The sequence below is a fragment of the Saccopteryx bilineata genome, chromosome 4, assembly GCF_036850765.1.
Source record: "Saccopteryx bilineata isolate mSacBil1 chromosome 4, mSacBil1_pri_phased_curated, whole genome shotgun sequence".
Lineage (NCBI taxonomy): Eukaryota > Metazoa > Chordata > Mammalia > Chiroptera > Emballonuridae > Saccopteryx > Saccopteryx bilineata.
Genome location: NC_089493.1, coordinates 30,579,521 through 30,607,370, shown reverse-complemented (window position 1 = coordinate 30,607,370; position 27,850 = coordinate 30,579,521). Strand labels below are relative to the sequence as shown.

At 46.9% G+C, this 27,850-nt stretch overlaps 1 protein-coding gene across 2 annotated transcripts in view; it reads right to left on the bottom strand.

Annotated features, from left to right (window-relative positions):
* The window catches only part of MAP3K9 (mitogen-activated protein kinase kinase kinase 9), a 75,693-nt gene extending 49,749 nt beyond the window's left edge, over positions 1-25,944 (bottom strand). For both annotated transcript variants that reach the window (XM_066277038.1, XM_066277037.1), the window contains exons 1-2: positions 25,226-25,944; positions 18,578-18,991 (exon numbers count right to left, since the gene is read on the bottom strand). In XM_066277038.1, the coding sequence (XP_066133135.1) occupies positions 18,578-18,991; positions 25,226-25,625 (814 nt within the window). In that variant the 5' untranslated portion in view covers positions 25,626-25,944. The remainder of the gene's footprint in view (positions 1-18,577; positions 18,992-25,225) is intronic.
* Between the last annotated feature and the right edge of the window lie 1,906 nt (positions 25,945-27,850).

Here is a 27,850-nt window from a genome sequence, read left to right as displayed (position 1 = left end):
TGCAATTCCAGATACGGGGGTGATCTGCTTCACAGAGGGTCCAAGACCAGGTTCAAAGTCAGGGACTAGCCTCATCACTCCCAGACTCGGGTGAGTCTCAGGGGCCAATCACAGCACAAGCTGCTGGAAGAGGGTCTCCACCTGCAATCTGTTCCCCAGGAACAGAGCAGAAAGGACAGCAGGCAGGAGCTAGAGAGCCCACGATTCAGGTTCGTGCTCCACGTTCCCTCGCTCTGTGTTCTCGGGCAAGGCATCTGAAACCTCTCTCTGCCTCAACTTCCTCTCCTGTGAAATGGGGATAGCATCACCTCTGCCTGGAATACATTAGATAGATATTGTTCCAAATAAAATTCTATAGCACCAAATACAAAATGTGATTATTATTCATTCCATCTCTAGAAATGTGTGGGGGAGGGGGTGAAGGTTCATTTATTGCTGTCACTATGAATAACAGGCTAGAAAACAAAATCAGATAATTGTCATGTTATCCTAATAATCTTAAATCATCTGAAAAAGGCTTGTGGGAAAAATTTAAGATGGTTTTACATTGCCATCCGTGGAACCTGACCAGAGGCAGATTTAACAGTGCGCGCCCTGGGCCCCAACTTCTGAAGGGCCCCGCAAAACCCTAACTTTACACTTTTTTCTAATGACACCAAGTTTGGTTTCATATGTGCAATTTTAACATTAATAGTACATAAAGTACATAATATTTTTTATTTATTTAAAAATGTGGTTAACATGTTTGTTTGTTTTTTGTATTTTTCTGAAGTGAGAAGCAAGGAGGCAGACAGACTCCCACATGCGCCCAACTGGGATCCACCAGGCGTGCCCACCAGGGGGTGATGCTCTGCCCAACTGGGGTATTGCTCCATTGCAACTAGAGCCAGTCTAGTGCCTAAGAGAGAGAGAGAAAGGAAAGGGGAAGGGGTGGAGAAGCAGATGGGCACTTCTCCTGTGTGCCCTGGCCTGGAATCAAACCTGGGACTCCCACACTCTGGGCCAATGCTCTACCACTGAGCTAAACGGCAAGGGCCTGATTAACATGCATTTTTATTTCTCTTTCTCTCTTCTCTTTTTTTTTTTTACAGACAGACAGGAAGGAAGAAAGATGAGAAGCATCAAAATTCTTCGTTGTAGCACTTTAGTTGTTCATTGATTACTTTCTTTTTTTTTGATAGAGACAGAGAGTCAGAAAGAGGGACAGATAGGGACAGACAAACAGGAAGGGAGAGAGATGAGAAGCATCAGTTCTTCGTTGTGGCTATTTATAATATTTGTTCATTGATTGCGTTCTCACATGTGCCTTGACCAGGAGACCACAGCAAAGTAAGTGACCCTTTACTCAAACCAGAGATCTGGGGCTCAAGCCAACGACCTTTGGGCTCAAGCTAATGACCCCACACTCAAGTCAGTGAGCTCGGGGTTTCAAACCTGGGTCCTCTGCATCCCAGTCCAATGCTCTATCCACTGTACCACAGCCTGGTTAGGCTGATTGCTTTCTCATATGTGCCTTGACCATGGGGCTACAGCAGACCAAGTAATTCCTTGCGCAAGCCAGTGACCTTGGGCTCAAGTGGTGAGCTTTGCTGAAACCAGATGAACCTGCACTCAAGCTGATGACCATGGAGTGTTGAACCTGGGTCCTCAGCATCCCAGTCCAACACTGTATCCACTGCGCCACCATCTGATCAGGCTCTTTCTCTCTTTTTTTAAGGGGCCCAATATTTTCTTCTGCACCCAGGGCTTAAACCACCTCTGAACTTGACAGTCTATCTTTCCTGGTCACCAGCTGCCACGCACGCGGCTAATGGGCTAATTTTTTTATTCATTGAATCCAAATATTCAGGATGGGTAGCTTTCCTTTGGGGGGAGAAGGGAGAACTACTAACGGCAGAGAGATTGTTCCTGATCCATCCCAGGATTCCTATCCCTAAGCTCAGGTACCAGGACGTGACTGTTTAAGAGTAAAAATGTTTTCAATCCAACTAAAAAATAGGCAGAAGACCAGAATAGACATTTTTCTAAAGAAGACACACAAATAATCAACAGGTACGTGATAAGATGTTCAACATCCCTAATCATCAGGGAAATGCAAATTAAAACCACAATGAGCTATCACCTCACACCTGTCAGAATGGTACTGTCAACAAGACAAGTGATAATAAGTGTTGGTAATAATGTGGAGGAAAAGAAAACCATTGAATACTGTTGGTGGGAATGTAAACTGGTGCTATCACTCTGGAAAAGTAACAGAACTACCCCATGACCCAGCAATCCCACTTCTGGGTACATATCTAAGGGAAATAAAATCACTACCTAAAAGCAATATCCGCACTCCCCAAGTTCAGTGCAGCAATATTCACACAGTTAAGATAAACTAAGTGTCATCTACAGATGAATAGATAAAGATGTGATACGCACATATACACACATACACAATTCAGGATCAGTCAGCCATGAAAAGGAATGAAAACCTGCCGTTTGTGACAACCTGGATGAAGCATGAGGGCATTATGCTGAGGGACAAGTCAGACAGAGAAGACAAATACTATGATATCATTTGTATGTGGAATTCTAAAAAGCCAAATTCATAGAAACAGAGTAGAATGGTGACTGCCAGGACTGGAAGGTGGAGGAAATGGAGAGACATAGGTCAGAGGGTACAAACTTCAAGTTATAAAATGAATCAGTTCTGGGGGAGGGGTCTAATGTAAAATATGGCGACTACAGTTAACAATACTGTACTATATACTTGAAAGTTGTGAAGAGAATAGACCTTATGTTCTCAAAACACACACACATACACACAAAGGTAATTATATGAGGTGACGGAGGTGTTAGCCCTATCGTGGTGATCATTTTACAATACATATGTGTAGCAAATCATCATGTATTATACCTTAAATTTCCACGAAGTTATGTGTCAATCATATCTCAATAAAGCTGGGGGGGGTAGATAAAAATGTTTTTATTGTTTTTTCTTCCTGAAAATGGAACCACCTGGAAGAGCAGTGAACACTGTCCCTCTACTACCTAACACAGAAAATACTCGAGCTCGTGTTGGTGAGCAGGCAAGACGCAGACTTCACTGACCCCCACCCTGGCTTTGACTCCAGGACCTTATAAGCAAGCCACCCCGTTCCTTGGACAGTGTGTAGGTCCTCATTCCATCACTGTCCACAATCCCTCGGACCTGGCTGGGAAGTCTGGCAGAGTCACTGGCCCACGGTCAGGGGCTGGGGGTGGCTGGAAGAAAGAACACTGTCCTGAGGCTCTGGGATGTCAACAGCCCGACCTCAGGCAAGCCACTCAGCTTGTGGGGTCAAAACTCTAAGGTTTCATTAAGTTCTGACCTTATCAATAAACACAAAAGAAAGTTAACAATCATTGGAAACGGAAGACTTATCACTATTTCCCCCAACTACAGTATTTTCTCCTTCCACTTGGCTTTTGAAGGTGAACAGAATACAGAAACAAAATATATATATATATATATATATATATATATATATATATATATATATATATGGTTTCCAGACAGCATGTGTACTATGACTAAAATGGCAGAAGATGAGGTGTATAGAGAAAAATAGGCAAATCACATATAACAATAAAAACAGTGACATTTGGCCCTGGCAGGGTTAGAGTGTCATCCCCGATATGCCAAGGTTGTGGATTCGATTCCCAGTCAGGGCACATACAGGAATCAATGAATGCATAAATAGGTGGAACAACAAATCGGTGTTTTCTTCTCTCTCCTTTCCTCTTTAAACTACATAAATAAATAAACAAACAAACAAATAAAAATTTAAAACTCAGTCACATTTGCACAGTGAAACCTGTGATTATTTTTTTTCTTTTTTCAATGATACGTTTTCCTGTTACATTGCCTTATCGGGTACATCAGGTTACAAACAGTCACGAGAATTTGCCGGGTAAGGTCTTAGTTACAAGAGCCATCACTGCCAGGACCCTACAGCCTCACTGGTGTGGCAACAGCTCCCACCCCCACCCCACCCCACCCCCAGCCCGCTCCCGGGGATGGTAGGCAGAGCCTTCACAGGTGGGCAACTCCAGAGGCACACATTAGGCTTCTGGCTCTCGGAGCAACTCCAGGGTACACCTTCCTTTAGGGTCCAAGCACCTGCAAAGTTTAGGACATGGATGTATACAAGCAAGGGCTTGACGGAAGCAAACGCAGCTCATTCAGTTAAGGAGTTTTAAGGAGTTTAAGTCCATCCACCAAGGAACTAGAAATGGGAAAGGTAAGATTTCACAGCAGAATGGGAACTGCTGCTATGCATCTGGGCTGCCACATGCAAAGTACTATATTCGGCATGATTTGAGGGAGAGGAGACGTAGGGAGCAGGGGAGGATGGCAGAAGAGAACACCACACCACCTCTGCTGTCAAGAATCCTACTGGGAGTCCTGTTTTTACAGGGAATACATTATCAAAGGAGACCCAAAGAACCTTACTTCCATTTGCTTCTAAGAAGTAAACCTTAGGGCAGGAAGGAGACTGACTTTACTTGGTAGTTCAGTTTTGCACTATTTTGACCATGTGTACATATCACATTTTGAACTTTAAAAATCCACAGTGCAATCAGAGAGAATAGGACTAAAACACTGAAAACGCAGGTACAAAACAAACGGTACTCAAAAGCACAAGATCACAAGTTGTGGATCTAAACACTGAGGGAATAAACATAGCTGCTGGACTTATAATAATAGTGATCAACATATGGAGCTCTTGCCACGTGCCAGGCACCGCTCAAAGCTTCACCTAGCTTATTTTATTTAATCCTCGCTTCTACCCCGTAAAATGAGATGGGTGGATTATAATTATTCCCATTTCACGTTCACAGAAGCTAAGGCACAGAGGGTTTATCATCTGCTCTAGGTCCCAGCTAGACAGAGCGAGGTAGGGCCAACCAATCTCACCCAGAGCTCACGTGGGCTCATCTCCACTCAAAGGGGGGTTCACATCCTAAATGTGGGTGCTGGGGGGGGTCCTGGCATTGTTTGGAGAATGTCTTGAGGGAGTAGATAATGCATGGGAAAAGGTGTTTAACTGGATCCTGTGATCAAAACCACAAACATTTCTTGAGGACCTACTAAGTGCTGGACACAACCAGATTTGGAATAGCAGTAGAAAGATAAGAGTCGCTATACAGAGATAGGAAAGGGCTAATCCATTCTCCTTCCAAAAAAAAGACTACATAGTCAAAATAAAGTCTCTTCTGCCCACCCCGAATACTCCACTCTTAAAAGAGACCGAGAAACAAGAATGTTAAGTTGATTTGGGAAGGCCAGGAGGAGGGTTTGAAAAAAGGCATTCCCTTTGACCTCGGCAGCCGAGAAGGGAGAGAGGGAGAAATATACAGCCTTCCTCCTGGGACAAAAGCATTTTAATTATCAGCTGAGAAGCCAGCAGAGCCATAAAACTGGCCAGCTGTCCCATTCAATCAGACGAAAGGCCATAATGAGACAAGACAGGATTTCTCAGGGGGCCAAGCACTGCCTGTTAAGTGGGGTCCACAAGAAGCCCAGGCACAGTTGGAGGGGGCTGGTAGGGATCCACCCCTTTCTGCAGCTTCGGGCGGAAATAAATCTGCCCATTTCAGTGGAAGCGGTAAAATTACACCTGGCTGACTTGAGAGATGGCAGCTCAAGGCTGCCCCCAAATCCTCAGACTACTTTAAAAAGGAAACCCCGGCCCTGGCCGGTTGGCTCAGCGGTAGAGCGTCGGCCTAGTGTGCGGAGGACCCGGGTTCGATTCCCGGCCAGGGCACACAGGAGAAGCGCCCATTTGCTTCTCCACCCCTCCGCCGTGCTTTCCTCTCTGTCTCTCTCTTCCCCTCCCGCAGCCAAGGCTCCATTGGAGCAAAGATGGCCCGGGCGCTGGGCATGGCTCTGTGGCCTCTGCCCCAGGCACTAGAGTGGCTCTGGTCGCAACATGGCGACGCCCAGGATGGGCAGAGCATCGCCCCCTGGTGGGCAGAGCATCGCCCCTGGTGGGCGTGCCGGGTGGATCCCGGTCGGGCGCATGCGGGAGTCTGTCTGACTGTCTCTCCCCGTTTCCAGCTTCAGAAAAATGAAAAGAAAAAATAAATAAATAAATAAATAAATAAATAAATAAAAAAGGAAACCCCAGTTATGTCCTGTATACACCTAAAGCAACAAGGAACAGAAGTAAGTTTCTCCTCCTTGGGAGGCGGGGGACAGTGCAGTCCCATCGTCAATGGCGGTTCTTGGGTGACACAGCATCTTACAACAACCCTTCCCTTTTCTGTACTGTCCACATTTTACCGATGAGAATCCTAGTCACACACCCTATTTCAGGGGCTCAAGAAATAGCTTAAATCCGAGTCTCTCTGAATCCCAAGCCAGTGTCCCTTCCACTACAGCCCATTGGTTCCAAAAGTCACGCTTAAGGCGGACATGCTTTCTTCTCAAATCAAAACCTTCACATTTCCTACAGAGAGCAAAAACCCCAGTGAAGTTAGGAAGGAAAAGGATGTGTAAGCCACAGTTTTACTATGTCTCATTTCTGCCTCTCAGGGTCGCAGCCTAACGGCCTGCAGAGCCAAGTCCTCCTGCAGCTGCACTGGTGAGTGGGGACAGAGGCAACAACTGAAACCACCTAAATGGTCTTGAGGCCTGCCTGAAAAAGCTGTATTTGTGTCCATTCAGAAAAGTGGGTGGGAAGCCAGTGAGCAAAGCCCTGAGACACTAGGATGCCCACTGCTCAGCTCCGAGGCCGAGTAGTTGACCGGGTTCAGACTGCGGATGCAGGCTGGCTGTCCTTGGTTTACTGCGAATCCACATTATGATTGACGTGATGGGAACATCACCTCCCAGCCAGGCCATCTGTCATGCCCCGGGCAGTGAAGGGGGAAGGGAGCACCTGTGGGCTCCTGTCAACTTCTCCTTGCTTGGTAAAGATTCCCTGCCAGGAGGTGTGTCCCTGCAGTGCCTGACCACAGCTTCAGAGACCCTGTAGTCCCCACCTATTCCCAAAGCACATCCATTCACACTTGAGTCACATAATATCAGTCCTGGGAGGGACCTCAAACACCATCCCATCCAAACCTCTCATTTCACAGACAAGCCGCATCTGAGGCCCAGAGAAAGCACAAGACGTGCCCAGGGCCACTCAGCCTGTCAGTGCCAAGGGCGTTACCTGCACTGGTGTCCCCTCCACTGCTCAGCTGAAGTAGTTTTCTATAATGGTGTTAATTCATAACTTTATCTGAGACTTGGTCTGGTAAAAGCTACCACCCTTTCTCTGCAAATAAACCTACATACTATATACAGTGTGTCCGTAAAGTCATGGTGCACTTTTGACCGGTCACAGGAAAGCAACAAAAGACGATAGAAATGTGAAATATGCACCAAATAAAAGGAAAACTCTCCCAGTTTCTGTAGGATGATGTGGCAGCATGTGCGCATGCGCAGATGATGACGTAACACCGTGTATACAGCGGAGCAGCCCACGGCCATGCCAGTCGAGATGTGGACGGTACAGAGAGGAAAGTTCAGTGTGTTCTGTGGCTTGCTAAATTCGAATCTGTGACCAAAGTGCAACGTGAATATCGGCGCGTTTATAACGAAGCACCACCACATAGGAATAACATTACTTGGTGGGATAAGCAGTTGAAGGAAACAGGCAGTTTGGTGGAGAAACCCTGTTCTGGTAGGCCATCAGTCAGTGATGAGTCTGTAGAGGCTATACGGGATAGCTACCTATGAAGCCCTAAAAAATCTGTGCGTGAGCCCACATCGAACTGCACTGGATAGGTATGAAACTGGGAGAGTTTTCCTTTTATTTGGTGCAGATTTCACATTTCTATTGTCTTTTGTTGCTTTCCTGTGACCCGTCAAAAGTGCACCATGACTTTACGGACACACTGTATTTTGCATAGATTCCAAGGGGTTCAAGGTTAACAACCCTTCCTTAATAAGAAAAATAAGTATGTTTCTACAAGAGGCCGATGGGGGAATTCAGGGAAAAGAGATGGGTGGCCAGGGAAAGAAGATACATTTTTCTCTTGACTCAACCAGACCACTGACATCACAACTTTATATGTCAGTTTCCCTATCCACAGTGATCCTGAGCTACCTCACGGGAATGAGGTGAAGCACCAAGTCAGAAATGGGAGATTTTCCAACATGGAGGAAAGGAGACAGGTAGGCTCTTCTCTGGTCTCCTTAGAGATCGGACATAGAGCACCAACCTTGACCCTAAGGGATGGCAGTGCCGTCGGCCACCTGTGAAAGGTGGTCACTACTTAGCTGTTACCAGGTTTGCTTGGGGAGAGGTCTAAGGAAGAGAAGACCCAATAGTTTATTTGACTTTCAAAGCAATAGCGGCTTGAATCAGCAGAAACAGAGGTCAAGGAGACAAGACCAAAGAAACACAGGGTGGGGCAGAGTAGGTCTACAGTTGTGAGTATGCGAAACACAGAGTTTCCTCTTGTATTCTTACTTATTAATTACTGTATTATTTTCTTTTTTTGTTTTTTGTTTTTTTGGGTTTTTTTGCATTTTTCTGAAGCTGGAAACAGGGAGAGACAGTCAGACAGACTCCCGCATGCGTCCGACCGGGATCCACCCGGCACGCCCACCAGGGGGCGACGCCTGCCCACCAGGGAGCGATGCTCTGCCCATCCTGGGCGTCGCCATGTTGCGACCCTCCTGGGTGTCGCCATGTTGCGACCAGAGCCACTCTAGCGCCTGGGGCAGAGGCCACAGAGCCATCCCCAGCGCCCGGGTCATCTTTGCTCCAATGGAGCCTTGGCTGTGGGAGGGGAAGAGAGAGACAGAGAGGAAGGCGCGGCGGAGGGGTGGAGAAGCAAATGGGCGCTTCTCCTATGTGCCCTGGCCAGGAATCGAACCCGGGTCCTCCGCACGCTAGGCCGATGCTCTACCGCTGAGCCAACCAGCCAGGGCCTTATTTTCTATATGAACAACTTTAAACCTACGTATGGCCCACCCTGTCCTTATAAATCAGAGCCCACACACCTGACCCTTCACTGAGGCAGTCCCCTCCACGCCAGTGGCTCAGTCACAGTCCACAAGTACCCACCAAGATCCTCCGCACAATACAAGGTCCTGCTCCAACTCCATCACAGGCTTTACAGATGCCTAAATGTGGCCCAGGGCCCCAAGTCAAGTCCCACTGAGTAAGCTACAGAGCAGCCCCCAGAGGCAGCAAAGAGGAAGGGAAAGTGGGAAGTGGGAAGCACTCCGGAGCAAACTTGGGGAAAATAAAGGGAAACAGTCCACAAAGAAATCAATTTTCCTCATGAAGCCCCTCCAACCACGGGAAAGGGCTGAGGCAAGAGAATCCACAGGGAATGTCCGGGGCACCCTTTGTCTCCTGGGGGGCCATGCTCTCACTGGGCGTTTGTGTCCGTTGGTCTCCCTGCCGGGAACCTCCTTGCCCCACCTACCCACTGTCTCATAACTCCTCCTCTCTCATTCAGATCACAGGCTCCGCGAAGCCTCAGGCATGTCATTCTCATGACACCAACCTCTTCCCTCCACTGCAATCACCAGTCTCCAAGCTGTCGGTCCTGCTTACGGTTACAATCCCGACTCCAAATGCTCAAAGTGACACACCAACCAGAACCACCTGTGTGCAGACAATCACCACACTCAAGGGAAAAAGCGGGGTTCCCAGACATAGGGAAAGAACTGAAGACACAATGTGACCTGCAGGTCGAACTTCCTGGTTTCACGGGGTTCTTCTGCTGAGTCCTGTCACCTGGCTGGTTGCTTACTTCACTTCAGCTTTACTCACGTATTTATTTTAACTTGCAGAACAATGTCTTTCATGGAAAATGCTGCCCATCAGCTGAGCACAACCCTCTGGGATATGCCTGATGGCTGCTGACCATAGGTGCAGTCTCCTGCAACCACAGGAGAAATGCAATTCATTGAGCACCTGTACTCTTCTGCCAGGAGAAGTCCTCAAAACACACCTGTCATCCTCCAACTCTGTGTAAGAGGGAACTTGTAGCAAAGAACCCCCAAGACCAGAAATGGGGAGAATAACAGGGCGAGAGGTTCAGAAATACCAGAGCCAGGTACTGTTGGAAGTATCTCATTTGGGGATGTGTTCATGAGACACAGAAAAAGTCATTTCTGAACCTCTCAAAAAAGACTAAGAATTGGGATCTCTAGTGGATACCTGGCTGCCTCCCAGATCCACCCTGGGAATGTTCTCGAGTTTCTTCTCCTACAGGAAAGCGACTTTCATGGCTACTCCTCATCCTTTAACAGGCAAGTCCCGCTGCCACATTGCTGCTGGCCACAATGCCTGTGCCTCAGTGGCCTCATGCCTAAGCCAGGAATACGCTCCACCTCCGGAGCAACGTGAGACACTAGGAACAAGGGGACTAGAGAGCGGAATCCAGCGGCCTCGGGGTCCCACGAGCCTTGCAGCCAGCAAGCTCGCAGCCTGGCGAAATTCCACACAGGGAATACAGTCAGGTGCTGAGGTCAGTCAACAGTCCAGGTACACACCGGCTTAGAGCCGCCCTGAGGCCAAGGGCAAGATGGAAGCTCCTGCCCTTCCTTGCCTTGTGAGCTCTGAGAGAAGGCTGGACGCAGGCACAAAGCCCTCGTGAGCACACAACTGGGTGAAAGGGGATGCCTCCCGGGCCTCCAGTTGTAAGAAGAGCAGCCAATCAAACAATTCAACAAAACTGGACTGGGCACTGTGAGGAGCACAACAGGAAATTCACGAGGTGGGACCACAGGGAACGCTGCGTTGGACGCGACAGGCTGGCTGCGGATCCGGGCAGCACAGGACAGTGGCCTGTTCCAGCAGCACCTGGCAGCCCGGGCCAGCTGCAGTGGGGACATCAGCCAGTGGGAGTCAGTCGGGGCTGGCATCTGGGAAGGGTGCAGAGAAAGAAGAGGCAAAGCAACCGAGGCTGGTAACAAATATGCTGTAAAAACGCCACACACAGCACCCAGAATAGGCTGATGAACTCAGATGTTAGCAAGGATCAAGGGCCTGGAGATTATAATGAAAATAAAAAGCAACTCCCATGCAAGTGAGGTGTGAGGGACCTTCTCCCACAAGAAAAGGGGAATTTTTACATTGAGATCCTGCAAATAGACCAGTACAAGTGATACATTCATTCATTCATTTATTCATTCAAGTGCCTGGAAACTAAAGACACAAAATCTATTTATTTATTTATTTATTTATTTATTTTCCATTTTTCCGAAGCTGGAAACGGGGAGGCAGTCAGACAGACTCCCGCATGCACCCGATGGGGATCCACCTGGCATGCCCACCAGGGGGTGATGCTCTGCCCCTCTGGGCATCACTCTGTTGCATCCAGAGCCATTCTAGCGCCTGAGGCAGAGGCCACAGAGCCATCCCCAGCGCCCGGGCCATCTTTGCTCCAATGGAGCCTCAGCTGCGGGAGGGGAAGAGAAAGACAGAGAGGAAGGAGAGGGGGAGGGGTGGAGAAGCAAATGGGCGCTTCTCCTGTGTGCCCTGCCGGGAATCGAACCTGGGACTCCTGCACGCCAGGCCGATGCTCTACCATTGAGCTAACCGGCCAGGGCCCACAAAATCTATTTAGAGACATCGGGGATGCTCCTGAAATCAGAGCCGACAGAAGCAGGGGGCTGGGGACTGCAGTCTGGCATCCAGCTGCAGGCCAGCACAGTGCTTTGCTTTGTGTTCCAACGGCCTGTGCTGGGTGGAGGAGACACTCACTTCACCACTCACTCCCACCAAGCCCTCCACCTTCATACCAGCTACTTCGCAAATGTACTGACCCTGACTGGAAGGCATCTAAGCTTACAGCCACTGGCCTAGCAGCTCTAGCCCCTGTCACCTTACTATAAAATGTGATTAGCACCTAATGACTACAGTGATGGGCTTTCGGGAAGGAGAAGCAGCCTGCTTTGAGCTGTGCACAAAAAATGCATAGAGTTTGGACAGGCAAAGAGATGAGGCCAGGGTACCCTGAAAGCAAGGTCATTCCCACGGCAAGAGTCAGTGTGATGAGGGCCTACAAGCTGAAAACAGGGTGTGTTCTGGGGGAAAGAGAAAACCAGCCTGGCTTAGGGAAAAGTATCTTTGAGGAAAAGAGGGAAATAAGACAACAAAAACCTCAAGAGAAGATTAAGCTGACATCCAAAATCAGGGAGGCAGGTGTGGCTATTCCCAAACCAAATACAGCTCACCACTCACCTCTGTTCTCTCAACTACAAAGTTAAGAATAAGGTGATCAGACACGAATGAAATGCAGGTGCTATGGCTGTGAGCAGGGGGATATCACTTCTAATTATATAAAACTAAGGTACTAGGGTCACTGAAACACCCCGGCGTGTGCCAACTACGTGGTTGGGAACTCAAGCTGAGGAGTCCAACCTGGGCTCAAAGTCTCATCAGAGGACTGGCAATGAGATATAGAGAAATGGCCGATCCCTCCTGTGCCTCAGTTTCCTTATCTGGAACATAAAGATACTCACAGTCTTTATAGGGTTGCCACGAGATTTATATGGAAATTCACGTAAAATGCTTAGACAGCGTCTGACCTAAAGAGAGCACTCAACAGGCATTAGTTGTTGTTGTTATTACATAGGAGTTTGACTTTGTCAATACAGCAGAGTACATCTAAATAGTGGAATACTGTGCAATCTTTAAATATCTTGTGGTAAAGGACTATTTACTCACGGAAGAAGGTGGCCACAATACACTGACAAACGGGGGAGGGGAAGCATGCTACAGTGTGTATTAGCATTTCCTGTGCATGATTTGAGTGAAAACAAATATGCATAAATGCAAAAACTGGAAAACCGGATGCTGCTCCTTCCTCTTATGTTTTATTCTGTGTTTCCTAAGAGAAGAAAATAAATTATTTAATAATAAAATAAAATAACACAACCTTCACTTCAGGTAAGGCTTTTCATTTTCTAAAGCTTTTTTCATAGGATCTCATTTTTAAACTAATTTAACTTTTAGTGACCATATTAACCTGTTATTCCACCAAATGCCTGCAAGTGAAAAGCCTGAAACCCATCTACTAACCCCCAAAAGGACAATCTTCCCTCCAACAGACCATCTTCCACTAACACTGCTGCTAATAACCAAGCCGCTGGCTTTCCCCAGTCTGACAGAGCAGAGACCCATAAATCCATTTTTATAGCCAGCGCTTTTACAAGTAGTTTCAAAAAGTGATATTTATGCTAATGGTGCAATGTGGTAATGCAGTATAAACCATTAGCTCAATCAGGGGTCTGAGCCACACATCCCAGGGCCTGGCTACCCTTGCTTGGCTGTATGATGCTCAGTATCCAAGCTAACAGTTCTTCCCCATGCATGTCCCGCACTGAGAGTCCTCAGTAAGATGGCCAGCTGCTTCCCCCACCAGCCACGCTCTCCCTCTTTGCTGGTAACAGGCCCTGATTAGCAGCGGCACCCAATGCGTCCAGAATGAAATACTCCTGTATAAGCCACGACTATGTGAGCACATTCAAACCAATTAATGCAAGCAGATGTGTTGTGCTGGACTTGTGGGAGATTCAGAAGTCAGCCACAGGAGCCACAGAGCTCAGCCACAGGAGCACCTTCTGTGCTTCTGCTCTCCTCTGCCTCCAGGCCTGTGTGTTAGACCAGATAACAGCCTGTGGGATTGTAAAGTGACCCCTGAGGATACCAGCCAGGTACCAGGATGATGGAGTGAAAATTAGGAGCCTGGGTCCCTGACAACACCATGGAGACACCCTAAAACTCTCTAGACTTCTTTACAAAGACAAATGAATGTATATCTTGTTTTAGCCACTGTTAATTTGGTGGGTATTTTTAAGGTTATGTACACTCAAACCTAAACTTATTGCCAAGTATATATCAACACAGGATACGATATGCTATACACATTTCACTGCCACTAAACAGCACATGGCTTTTTTAAAGTAGGTGACCAGATGATAAAAACACTTTAATAAATCACTTTTATACCGAACCTTTTATAATAGCTAGGTGTCTATCACCAACTACTTTTTTTCCCCAAAGACCTCCCCTATATATACGTACTCTTTTCTGTAGAGGTTCAAAGTCAACTAACACATGTAATTCATAGAATTCTGCTCTCATATGACAGTGACCAAAATCCAACTCTCTGGAACCCCTAATGAAAGCCTAAGGAGACAGGCCAGTATCCCCAGGTCTGCAAAGCACAAAGAAGTTCTGACTCTCCCAATGGAGGCAAAGACGTGGCATAACATTTTAAAAAATGACTTCCTAGTCATGTACACACAGCAATGAAATAAGAACAACAGTGTCACCAAGGCTCATACAGGATATGCCATGTACAATCCCAGGCAAACAGCCACCCACAGACAACCGCCAGGGAGGTACCACTCCTCACGCAGGAGATTTATAGCCGGCGTCAATGTTAACACCAACCATGCAGCCCAGTGGACCCCGTACACTTTTGGATGTCAATGATCTTGATGAGATCCTTTCAAATGCCGCCCTATATATAAGTCCAACACCTGCCATGATACCCCGCACATGAAGGCAATCCTAAAACTCACTTAAGGACAAAGAAAGGACTTTGTCTCCTGGATGACAGAATGACACTCAAGTCTCTTGCTCTCTCCTGCAAACAGCGGAACCTTGACAAGTTAGCATTTCCTTCACAAGAGCCTGGACTTTCAGGCACAAATCTCATAAAAGGTAGTCTTGTATTTACAACTTGAAATTATACCCAAAGTTAAAACTTCATGGTAGAAATGATTAACTTTCACAATTCCATCATCCTAGCCCAAGTTTTTAAGTAGGCTCAATGACATATGGTTAAAGCACTTTGCTTAGTTCTTCCAGCATGCTTAGGATATAAGAAAAAAATAAGGCCCTGGACAGTTTGCTCAGTGGTAGAGCATCAGTCCGGTGTGTGGATATCCCAGGTTTGATTCCCGGTCAGGGCACACAGGAGAAGCAACCATCTGCTTCTCCACTCCTCCCCCTTACTTTCTCTCTTTCTCTCTCTCTCTTTCTCTCTCTCTCTCTCTCTCTCTCTCTCTCTCTCTCTCTCTCTCTCTCCTCCCTTCCTGTAGCCATGGCTCAAGTAGTTCAAGCACACTGGCCAGGCGCTGAGGAAGGCTCCATGGAGCTTCCACCTCGGGTGCTAAAATGAGCTCAGTTGTGAGCATGGCCCCACGTGGGCAGAGCATCAACCCCAGACAGGGGTGGCCAGGTAGATCCCAGTCGGGGCACATACAGGAGTCTGTCTACCTATCTCCCCACCTGTCACTTAGAAAATAATAATAATAATAATAATAATAATAATAGAAACAAACAAACAAACAAATAAACTTCAGCTTCTGCATCATGTTTTACACCAACACATGTGCTTCTTCCTGCCCCATCATCCAAAGCAATCTCTAGGTAGAAATTACTTTGAAAAGTGGTCACCAAAAGTTTTAAGTTATTTAATACATTTAAGAACAGAATTTTGGGAGGCCCATATGAGAATAATCATATGATAAAGAGATAGAATAATGGCAGGAGAAAAAAAACCATATTTCACTTTTTGGAACTTAAATCCTTCACATGCCTTATATCTAAAATACATACTTAATGTTCCATACTCTCACAAGAATGAATTTTTTTTAGTGCATGCACATACAAGAAAGACAGAGATGGGAAGGGAGAGAGATGAGAAGCATCAACTTGTAGTTGTGGCACTTCAGTTGTTCACTGATTGCTTTGCATAGGTGCCTTGATGGGGGCGAGGAATGAAGGGGCTCAATCTGAGCCAGTGACCCTTGCTCAAGCTGGTGACCCATGCTCAAACTGATGAACCCACGCTCAAGCCAGTGAACCTGCACAAGCCGGCAACCTCAAAGTTTCAAACCTCAGACCTCTGCATCCCAGGTTGACACTCTATCCACTGTGCCACCACCAGTCAGGCAAGAATGAATTTTCTATTGTAAAAGGGGAAGCAAGTGAGTTGGAGGAGGTAAAAGTAATAAAGGCTATTTAAAGTAAAGTGGAAAGTGTATTGGTATATATACAGTATGTCCGTAAAGTCATGGTGCACTTTTGATCGGTCACAGGAAAGCAACAAAAGACGATAGAAATGTGAAATCCACACCAAATAAAAGGAAAACTCTCCCAGTTTCATACCTATTCAGTGCAGTTCGATGTGGGCTCACACACAGATTTTTTAGGGCTCCATAGGTAGCTATCCCATATAGCCTCTACAGACTCGTCACTGACTGATGGCCTACCAGAACGGGGTTTCTCCACCAAACTGCTGGTTTCCTTCAACTGCTTATCCCACCAAGTAATGTTATTCCTATGTGATGGCGCTTCATTATAAACACGCTGATATTCACACTGCACTTTGGTCACAGATTCAAATTTAGCAAGCCACAGAACACACTGAACTTTCCTCTGTACCGTCCACATCTCGACTGGCATGGCCATGGACCACTCCGCTGTATACACGGTGTTATGTCATCATCTGCGCATGCGCACATGCTGCCACATCATCCTACAGAAACTGGGAGGGTTTTCCTTTTATTTGGTGCATTTTTCACATTTCTATCATCTTTTGTTGCTTTCCTGTGATGGGTCAAAAGTGCACCATGACTTTATGGACACACTGTATATATTTATATATGTAAACCACACATGCTCTAAAAATAGCTGGCAGGAATGTCAAATGTAATAGCTATATGCCTTGCAGGAAAACATTATGGGTTATATTTTTATTTTTGTTCATCTACACTTTCAAGATTTTTTACAACAAAAATACTACTTACAGGATTTTAAAATCTGTTTTCTTAAACAGATTCACAATAGCATCAACAGAAAAGTGAGCCACACCTGGAACAGCCCCGAATGAAACAATGCCTAAAGGATTTCTGCTCTTAAAGCTGAAGGACACAGGCCCTGGCCGGATGGCTCAGTGGTAGAGCGTCGGCCTGGCGTGCAGGAGTCCCAAGTTCGATTCCCGGCCAGGGCACACAGGAGAAGCGCCCATCTGCTTCTCCACCCCTCCCCCTCTCCTTCCTCTCTGTCTCTCTCTTCCCCTCCCGCAGCCAAGGCTCCATTGGAGCAAAGTTGGCCTAGGCACTGAGGATGGCTCTATGGCCTCTGCCTCAGGCGCTAGAATGCCTCTGGTTGCAACAGAGCGACGCCCCAGATGGGCAGAGCATCGCCCCCTGATGGGCATGCCGGGTGGATCCCGGTTGGGCGCATGCGGGAGTCTGTCTGACTGCCTCCCCGTTTACAACTTAAAAAAAAAAAAAAAAGCTGAAGGACACAGAGAGAATGAAGTCCTTGTTCCCATGTCACACCAAAGTCCTAAGGCCCTCCTCTCTGGACAGGGTGCTCACAGTGATCTCAGGCATATACCATTAGCAAGCTGTACTCTCTATACCACACGGTTTAGGCAAGAGAGAACACAAATGACCACACAAAAGCCAATCCCCAGTACCTGCCGACTCAGCCAAGGAAAGAGACTGCAATGTCGACCAACTCCCCATTTAATAATGTCTATCATTTACTTTACGACCCAGTTTATGGACTCTGGGTGTTTCATAAACAGTTACCTCTCAGTTCCCTGCTATTAAACACTAGGGTAGTTAAGACATTAATGAATACTACCCCTAGGCTATCAGGAGGTCTGTAATACCATCAGCCAGGTTGTGCTGTCCAGTTGGTACTGTAACCTGAATCGGCCTCACACTTAAACAACACGCCTCCTCTCCCTTAGAGTCCCTTCTCTGGTGGGTACCTCAAGCTGAGTAATGAAATGCAAACAGGTGGTACAGGTTTGCTTTACCTAATGGCCCACGAAAGAGGAAAACACCTTTTATGATAACAGACACACTTCCTTCAAGCAGAAAAATAAATCTATATTGTTGCTGGGGGGGGGGGTTGCACAGTATATGAGAATTATATCTATACATTGCCAAACTTGCCTGTTAATAGGAGCTCAGAATCATCCCAACCCCTCCAGTGCCTCATTCTTTTCTTCCTAAACCAATTCTTCTGGCACTAACTCCAGCCCTACATCTCAACTCAAGGATGGAACAGCTTTTATTGTTTGTTTGTTTGTATTTTTCTGAAGTGAGAAGCAGGGAGGCAGAGAGACAGAATCCCACATGTGCCCGACCGGGATGCACCCAGCAAGCCTACCAGGGGGTGATGCTCTACCCATCTGAAGTGTCACTCCATTGCAACAGGAGCCATTCTAGCGCCTGAGGTGGAGGCCATAGAGCCATCCTCAGTGCCTGGGCCAACTGTGCTCCAATGGAGCCTTGGCTGCGGGAGGGGAAAAGAGAGATAGAAAGAAAGGAGAGGGGGAAGGGTGGAGAAGCAGATGGGCACTTCTCCTGTGTGCCCTGACCGGGAATCGAACCCGGGACTTCCATATGCAGGGCTGACGCTCTACCACTGAGCAAACCGGACAGGGCAAGGAGGAACAGTTTTAAGCAAGGAATTTCACTGCCCACTAAGAGCCCTTTATGAGTCTACTCCAACTGAAGCCATGCACCGAGTCTGAATGTGCTCTTCATACTCACTGTTGCTGGACTTAAGGTCGCGGTGGATGATGGGGACAATTGCCTCATCATGTAAGTAGTTCATCCCTCTGGCAATCTGCACGGCCCAGTTAACCAGAATGTCTGGGGGAATCCTCTTCCCAGATAACACTCTATTCAAAGGTCCCCCACGAGCAAACTCCATGACCAAGCAGAGGTTGGGTTCCTTCAGACACACTCCCCTAAGAGCAATGATGTTGGGGTGCTTCAGCATGGCGAAGAGCTTGGCCTCCTGGCGAACGTTCTCTATGGTCTGGCTGATGTCCTCATCAGGATCGTGGCGAGCTGCTTTCACGGCAACCTCATCCCCAATCCAGAAAGCACGATAGACCTTCCCAAAGCCCCCGATGCCAATAATCTCTTCCAGGGTTAGCTCCGCAAAATCAATCTCTAACACTGAGAAAGAGAAGAAAAGAAAGCAAATCAAAAACATTCTGAAAACACCATGTAATCACCCATTGTGTAGAAGCAGAGTTGTCTGTTCACTTGGCTTCTCTTGTCTTCCCCACTATAAGGTAAACTTCACAAGGACAGGAAATGCATTATCCTTAGTAACTAGCACATAAGTCCGTGATGGTGAACCTATGACATGCATGTCAGCAATGACACGTGTAGTCATTTTCAATGACACATAGCCACATGCGGCCACATACCAGAGAAGTATGGGGCCACATGCCGAGAAGGACGTTTCATCCTCGGTTCCTGCACAGCCAGGTGCAGTAGCCAAGGATAAAACATTTGCTGTAGTGTAGACACTCTGTGCCAGAGGTCTGTAGGCCAAAGCAACAGAACTCCAGCACAGAGCGTCTAGTTCTGGGACTTCCAGTTAGGCCGTTAAGGGATATTTGACCTCATTTCCCGCTGGCAGAGCAGGGAGCAGGGGAATGCCGCGGGGGACACATCTCTGGGGGCCCTGTGATCCCCGTTACCAGCAACCACATAACCACAGCAACCATCATCCAATCTACTGTTCTGGGGTGTCGAGGATTTCTAATTGACCATCATTACTGAGATAAGTGAGGGGGAGGCTGGGAGAGGCGAGGGCCTGTGCTATGGGTGCCGTTTCCTGCCATTAGAAATAGTGGCAGCCATCTTAATTTACATAAGATGCAACTTGAAGAATTTCAAGACAGCATCTGGGGTCAGGTGTTTGTCAATTTGAGGTCAAAGCTTGAGAATCTGGAAAGGTGCCACTTGGAGAATCAAGAGGAGTGCCACTACGAACAGGAAATTTGGAGTGCCTGGAACCGATTACCAGACACTTTCAGCACCCTGAAAAATATAGCAATGGCTTTACTCACAATTTTACCCTCTACGTACTTTTGTGAGACCTTATTCTCAGCATTAAATAATATCAAAACCAACAAAAGAAACAGACTGACAGATGAAGTTAGTAGTGCTTGCTTGGGCTTGAAGTGTATAAAATACCAACCTTCAATTGAAGATTAAGCCATTGAAATTCAGCAACAAAAAAGTATGGGGCTAGATATGGTTCTGCTGCTATATGAGCAAAGTGCAACTGTAACCTCACGAAAACCCTGTTCCAAATCTTCAGTCTCATTGTCTTTACCTGGCTTACTCATACTCATCTCTCAGGTTGCAGCTTTAACAGTAATTTCCTCAAGGAACTTTTCCTAACCCCCAACTAAATGGGCCTAAGTCCCCATCATACACTTCCATGGCAGTCTCTATTTGGCAAGACTTACCAAGGTGACATTACTTGTTCAAGGCCTGCTGTCCTGCTAGATTGCGAGATCCCCAAGGAAAGATTGTGTCTGCCCTATTCACCACTGTACTCACCATACCAAATATTCAGTAGGTGAAGTAAAAGGGGGGTGGGGGGAAAATATAACTCAGTAGGAAATAATCCAAACTTAGATCTGAAAGAAAAAATTAAACTGAACCTCCTAAAACAAATATAGAGAATAGTCTGTACTTTGGTTAAAAACAAAACACACACACAAAACCAACCAACCAAAAAAAAAAGAAATTTTACTAAAAAAACTAAGAAACCAAAAATATATTTCTGAACTTTTGGCAAGACCAAAAGAAGAACTGCCCACTGCTTCCTTCTACGGCCGACCCCATGATGCCGCCATTCTCCACTCAGATGCTGGTGGTACTACTCCAAACTGTTCTTCCTTAATTATAGCGTTTCTATCCTATCTAGGGCTGATAGTCATTTGTACTTTGTAATGCAACTGGTAGTCTAGTCTGCACAGGGATAACTCTTAGGAGAAGTCGTTGGACTGCCTTTAAGTATACAAGAAGTATAGCCCGTCTTGCCTCCCAAAATTCCAAGTGTTCAAGCTTATCACCCCGCCTAGCGCTCTACCTGAGAATGTATGGTGTGGCAGGTCCTACAGACTAGCAAGCAGCATCCATTCTAAAATCCTTCCAGTAGGCCTTTCAGTACTACAGAGGCCAGAAAGCTGAACACTCCATTTCCCAGACTCCCTGACAGCTGGAGTTCTGGATGCAGATTAGATTCTGCCAATTAGATGCAGAAGATTGGGGAGGCAGAAGTGAGATGGAGACCATATCCCTGCTGCTTCTCCTGGCAAGCCTGGCTGTGGAGAAGAGGGGGTTTTATGCAACAGCACGTCAGTGTCCAACCATTAGCTCTGTGGATGTAGAGAGGCATGTTGCAAGGCCAAGTGGAAGCCTAATATTGGATTGCAACAACAACCCGGTATTCTTGAAGTCAACAGCTTTAGTGACAACTCCTGATTCTGCACCTTCCCAGTCAGAGAAGTAGCAGCTTGCCTGGTGGGCCCAGTCTATAATGTTCTGGGAGTTTTTCCCATAGAGTCCCTTCTCCCTACCCTTCCAATAATTCTGTAAGCACTTAATTTCTTGTGCTAGAGGACTTTCTGCTTAAAATAGCTTGAGTGTTTCCAGGTCCTAAAATGAAACCAGACATTACTAATTTTTGCCTTATCTCATCTATATAAGTGAGAAAAACATATGCCTATGTTAAAGAGAGATAAGAAACTCTCTTGGAGAAAAATATGTTAGGAGTCTCTTGGATCATGGAAGGAAGGAGAATTCATTTTTTTCTACTAGCTTTTCCACTGGTGAAAAGATGCGTGCCTATTTACCAAATTTGTATTTACACAACTATTTCCTCAACTGAATATCTGAATTCTCCTTAGGGAATGAATTGTTGTATTTTCTCTTGTACCCTGCCTTCTTGCCTCTGGTCTGAAGCTTAGTTGTGAATACATAAGAGATGTTAAATATTTATTTAAATGTATAAGGATTTAAAAGATGTGATTCTGAACGAGGGTGCTGAAAGGACAGCTCCTCCAGTGGCATTTTGCAGAGGACAGAAAACCTCCGTGGGGAAGGCAAAGCAATGATCTTGCTTTGGGTAGAACATAAACTCTCAGGTTCTTGCTATTTAGTTAAGTAAAATATTATGACCAGACTTCAAGAAAAGTATAGAACACAGCTTACAAGCAGGTGGAAGACAGAACAGAGGGGAATGGAGGCAAGGGAGGAAGGTCCTTTCTTTTCCCTTCCCTGCTAAGAAGGCCCCTGGAGAAGGAAGTAGACCTCCAGTTGCTGCTGAGTGATGTGGGGCTCTCCTTTCCTTCCCCGCTCCAGTCAAGGCCTCATTTTAAGTAAGAATCAGGTCAAATTGCATTCACCACATTTTTCAGTTTCTGTGGAAGGACATTTCCAGGAATATCAGGAACAAAACCTCACTTCTTTAATTTTTGGAAGCAAGATGTTATTCCCTCTCAATTATATCCTTGGAAATGAAATGTTTAGGCATATTCTGGTGGATTTGGGCAAGTAAATGATACATATCTCACTCATTTGAAAATCTTGAGTACATCTGACAATGCATCCTTGTATTTCTAGGGGTGCAAGAAAAAAAAGTAAATTAGTAATAACCTTTAATTTATGCCTTGCTTAAAAAGAGATACAACTCTTCTATAGAAGAAACTTAAAAAAATTCCTACTTATCTCCCAAGAGAGCTCCTGGGTTTTTATTTGTGAGCTCCATAGAGAGCTATATGTTAATATCTAAATTGGAAGGGATAAAAGCATTATATAAATACTATTAGGTAACTTAGAGTATCACTATTATCAATATATTTCTCTTTGCCATAAGATTTAGTGATTTCCCCCTCTTCTGTTTTAAATAAAGTTTGAAGCAAAAATTTCACTTTGAAAGCAATATTTAAAACTAAAATGGAACTTAGTGTCTTCTATTCACAATCTGGTGTCACAATTCATGCTCCAGACAGGAAGTTCAAAAGGGTAACTAGGGAAAAGTTGTCAGTAGCTCAAACTTCATTCCAAATCTTTGTGGAGACAGGTTGTCAATCACCTTTAACTTCTGACACTAACTGAACTGACAGTCATTAGCATAGAGATCAGAAGTACACCCGTCAACAAATTCCCCTGTTCGTCTTTATCAAAGCACTGCACTAAAATTATATATTTACATCACCAATTTCCCTCATGTGTGACATATAAGCAACTTCTTATCATTTCTTTATTCCTGGGTATCTAACACAGTATCCATTTTTCACTAGGCCATCTAATTGGTTTTTGACTGGAATTACATTTTCTGAATTATCAAGAATTAATTCCAGTCACGATCAGAAGTCCTGGTGATGCTAAATAAAACAGCTTACCAGAATCTTCAAATGCCACATTCTTCAAGTGAATTCTTTCAGTAAGCACAAGGTACTTCCCATTTTCTCATCAACTGAGTTCTAGATTTAGGAATCCACTCTACGCAGGGTAACTTTTGTTACAATAAAGATTAAGTCCTGGGCAACCAATGGAGAAGGAGCTTCTAATGTAGCACACGGGACGCATCTGGCTCTCTGTGGATGGGTTCCTCCAGCCTCAGTCATATTCACTCCTGACTGCTCTGACAGCAGAGAGTACAGACAGTAAGGAAACTGAGTCCCTGCTCATGAGCCCCACACCACCCTTTTGCTCTAACTTTAGCTTTCTCTGAAAAAAAAAAAATCACAAACTTAACCTACTAAGAACCTTGAAAGCTGACTTTATGTTTAAAACTACACTGTTTTCTAACACACTAGGCCATTCATCTTCAACACTACTTCAGACACTGTGGTGGGACCCTTAGCCTTCATCTTCCCAGTACGAATGCCAAAAAGATATAATGCCTAGAAATAACTTATTTTGTTGCCTCCACATACTATCAAAATGCAGAAACGGGAAGTTTTTAATTGAATGAGAGGGAGAGAGAAACAAAGGGAACTAAAATGCCAATAAGAAAAAAAGAGTAGAAAAACTGGGTAAGAGATTATAATTTTGGTATCAAGTGATGGTATTTAATAAATATCTTAAGAGAATAATACAATTATTCTGGTGGGAATAAGTTACAGAGCCAGAAGATAAGTATCACAAATGTAATTTTAAAGCTAGATGTTTAAAGTTGGCCATTGGTGATGATTTTTAAAAATCAACTAAGACAAAAAGCATACAAAATATGAAATACAGAGTGACAAGTATCTGTTAACAATACTATTTTTTTAATCAAAAAAGAAATTATGGAAGCCCTCAAATACAAACTAGTAAGCTATACTGGGAGATAGCGACATCTTTCTGCTGAAGCCACCTAGCAGCGTTGATTAAGGGATTTTAATGGCAACATAATTCCTTTGAAAAATAACAAAGGAAATTTCATTACAGGGTGTGGAACAGGGGACTCCTGGGAAATTGGTGGAAACCAGGACACTGGAAGACAGGCTCTGGGAGGGACCTTTGGATATGGTCCCCCTGAGATTTAGCAAATACCAAATATAGGCAAGGATCTAGGGTGAGAAGAAAGAAGATAATGTATTGTCTTAACATTCTGGGTGTCAGGGACTAGGATTTAGCCACTGTACCTTGACCTCCTGATCTCTCATGGGAGAATGACATACTTTCCCCTCTCTAATCATTTCTCTACCCATCACCTGCTCCAACATACAACACACATCCCTCTTAGCACCTTATTCACTGAGACACCTGAAGTACAACTTCTGAGTTACAAGATTAGGATCCAAGAAATCAACACGACATTTCAAAGACACTTCTGCCCTGAGTTCACACAGGCTTCCGGGACTTGTGAGCCAACCCAAATGTCTTTAAGGGGCGGGGACAGACGACAGAAGGTGCCAAGAGGTCCCAGACTTGGGGACTAAGGTTAGGACAGAAACCACCAGTTTGTCTGATATCCTTCCAGATTTCTTTTGGGGGAGTTGGGAGTGGGAAATGGGGACATTCTCATGCTGGGGCTTCAGGAAGTGGGATCAGAAGTTCCTGCTGCGGTGGTCGGATGAAGGTTAAGCCCAGCGCCTGAGGTTCCAGGCAAGGCCTGCGGCGTCTCAATCTTACCCACTGCACCGGCCACAGCCCCTGCGGCCTGGGCGCGCGCGCCCGCGCGCGCACACCCCCACCCCCAGGTCAACCTTTCCCCACCCTCCACCTAACCCTCCAGGAGGGCTCCCACCTCTCCACCCCCACCCCCAGGTCAACCTTTCCCCACCCTCCACCTAACCCTCCAGGAGGGCTCCCACCTCTCCACCCCCACCCCCAGGCCTCCATCATTCTCCCTCCCCGCCAGGTAGGTCCCGGGCCCCGCCTTCGCCTTACACTGAATGGGCGGGTAGCAACTGGGGTCCTCGCCACCGGGCTGGCAGCGGCTGGAGAAGACGCTGCGCGGGGTCACGTAGTTGCTGGGGAAGATGCCCACCCGCTGGTTCAGCTGCCCGGTCCACCAGCCCTCGTCGCCGGACACCTGCGAGTCCTTGGACAGCACCTCCACTACGTCGCCCAGCCGCAGGGTCAATTCGTCCTCGCCCGCTGCCTCGTACTCGAACACGGCAGTCCAGTAGGGCAGCGGCGCGTCGGAGCCCAGCTCTCCGGGGACCGCCGCCGCCTCCTCCTCCTCTTCCTCCTCCTCCTCGGCCCCGGCTCCCGCTCCATCCTCCCCCGGTGGGGCGGCAGCGGCGGCGCTCGCCAGGCAGCCGAGAAGCGCTCTGGAGGGCTCCATGGAGCGGCCGATCCATAGGGTGCGGGGCTGCCGCCGCCCGCAGGAGCCGCCGCCGCCTATTGTTCATGCGGCTCCGCAGAGCTGGGGGGGACCCCCTCCCCCGACGGCGGCCGCAGGTAGGGCCGGGGCTGGCGGGACGGCGAGAGCTGGCTGCCTAGGGCTGGCTGGCAAGTGCAACGAGCGCGACTGCTCACCACAGCATGGGGAAGCAGTGGGCCTGAGCCCCCGCCTGCGCGCTCGCCCCCTGGGGGCGGCCTGGCACGTCCGCCGCGGCTACCTGCTAACGCAGCCGGTGCCCGCCGCCGCCCGCCAGCGGCCGCTCCCCTCTCCGCGCCGCGCCCCGCCCCCAAGAGCCGCCAGCCCGCCCAGAACCACCTGACGCGGTCCTGGCTCCGCCCCAGCCCTGCGGACCCGAAGGGGCGGGGCTTGCCGGCACCCGGGTCCGCCCCTGAGTCAGCCCACCTTCCCATTGGCCGCCGCCGCCGACCGGTCCACAGGTTCTCCGGGCTGTGGTTGAAGCACCCGGGCCCGCCACCCGGCCCGCCCTCTCCACTCCCTGCGCCTACGTCGCCCACCCCCTCGCTCCCGCCCTCTTTTGAGAGCTTCCTTATTCTAAAACCCGCAGGTCACACAGTTCTCTCTCCCATTGGCCCACTGCAGCTCCAACCATTGGCCCGAGGTACCTGTCCATTTCCTGGGAGTTCAACACCTCCCCGCTGGATGGAGGCTGCGGTCTTATTGGGTGCAGAAGGAGAGATGGGTGGATCCTAAAAGGTAAAGCCGAGAGACTTCATTCCGACCAAAAAGGCTAAAGAAGGCTGTTCCCTTTGTTTGCAGTGACTAGTTGAGGCTCTGTTGGGCAGCACCGGTGTTTTTCATCCTACAGTGAGCTTTTGAAAGTGAGCAGAGAAGGGTGCTGGGTTGCAGCCCCTGTGAGAGCATTTTCTTTTCCATCTCCCTCTTAAGAGTTGGAGTCTTCCCTCTTAAATCTATCTGCCTTTGCCCAACAAGGTGGATCACCTTCAGCTCCCACAAGACTGAATAGCATTCCTCCACCCCACCACCGAAACCTTTCATTTCTTATTTAAGGTCTGCAGGCCCATTGGAATGTTCCTTAGAAAAACTCAACTGCAGTTCTTGCCTTTATGAAGTGTGCACATAGTCCTCCCTTTTCTGGGTTTCTGTAAGAAGAGATTCCAATACAGTGGTTTTTAGAATTCAGAAAGACGAGAGACCATCATACAGGGGCTTCGAATGGTGGCTGGGAAAACTACAGCGAAATCGGCTTGGTCTCTCTGAAGAGACAACTTTTCTTTACCATTGCGGATTCCTTTCACCTGGGTGAACTGCACCTCAGGTCATGGGGACCTATATGGAAATTAGGATAAGATCCAAAGGAGATGAGAGAGGGGGGGGGAGGGAGTGAGGGAGGAAGGAAGGGGGAAATAAAACAAAAATAGAAGAATCAAAGTAGAATATATACAAGAGGATGCTGCAGCTCACGATCAAGAGCTGACCATTTTCTACATCCTTTTGTTATTCTGTCTCTCAAACATTAAGAATGAAATAGGCAGTCCCTACGGTTTCTTCTGTGCTTTAATACTGTCATAGCAATGAAGATTTCCAATGAGAAGGTTTTCTGGCATTTCGAAACAACTCAATGCCAAAAGATCTAGTCCAATCTCGACCAAACTGCCTTACCGTTTCCCCTTTAGTGGTAAGAACAGACACAATTTGTTTAGCAAGAGTTAGTGCTTCACTGAGTATTTTTTAATTTTCCTCTAGGGTTAATTGTTGGACAAACTGGAAACAGTGGGGTAATTGGGAAAGATAAGTGAGGCTGGCATCTTTGGCAGCTGCATGACCTTGGGGAAGTACTTAACATTGTAGTGCAGTGTACTCATCCCTAAAGTGAGGGGGTGAACTGGAAGAGCTCCTGTTTTGTAGGCCTGATAGTCTGATTTCACACAAGTGGCTACACTGTATCTTCACACATTTGAGGTCCTAAAGAAGAGAGATTGGAGTGCTGTTCAGAAGAGCATCCAGAATAGGTCTTCAGAAAGGACTTCTAAGTAGATGCCCTAAAACAATGTTCAGCTTCTTGTACATAAGATCAGTGAACTGGAAAAGATACGGATGAGTCTTTGAGTCAATTCTCTAGGTTTTGCTTAAGACAAAATATTCCAGCCCCAAGCAGAAGAGAGCAGGATAATTGAGATAGAGGT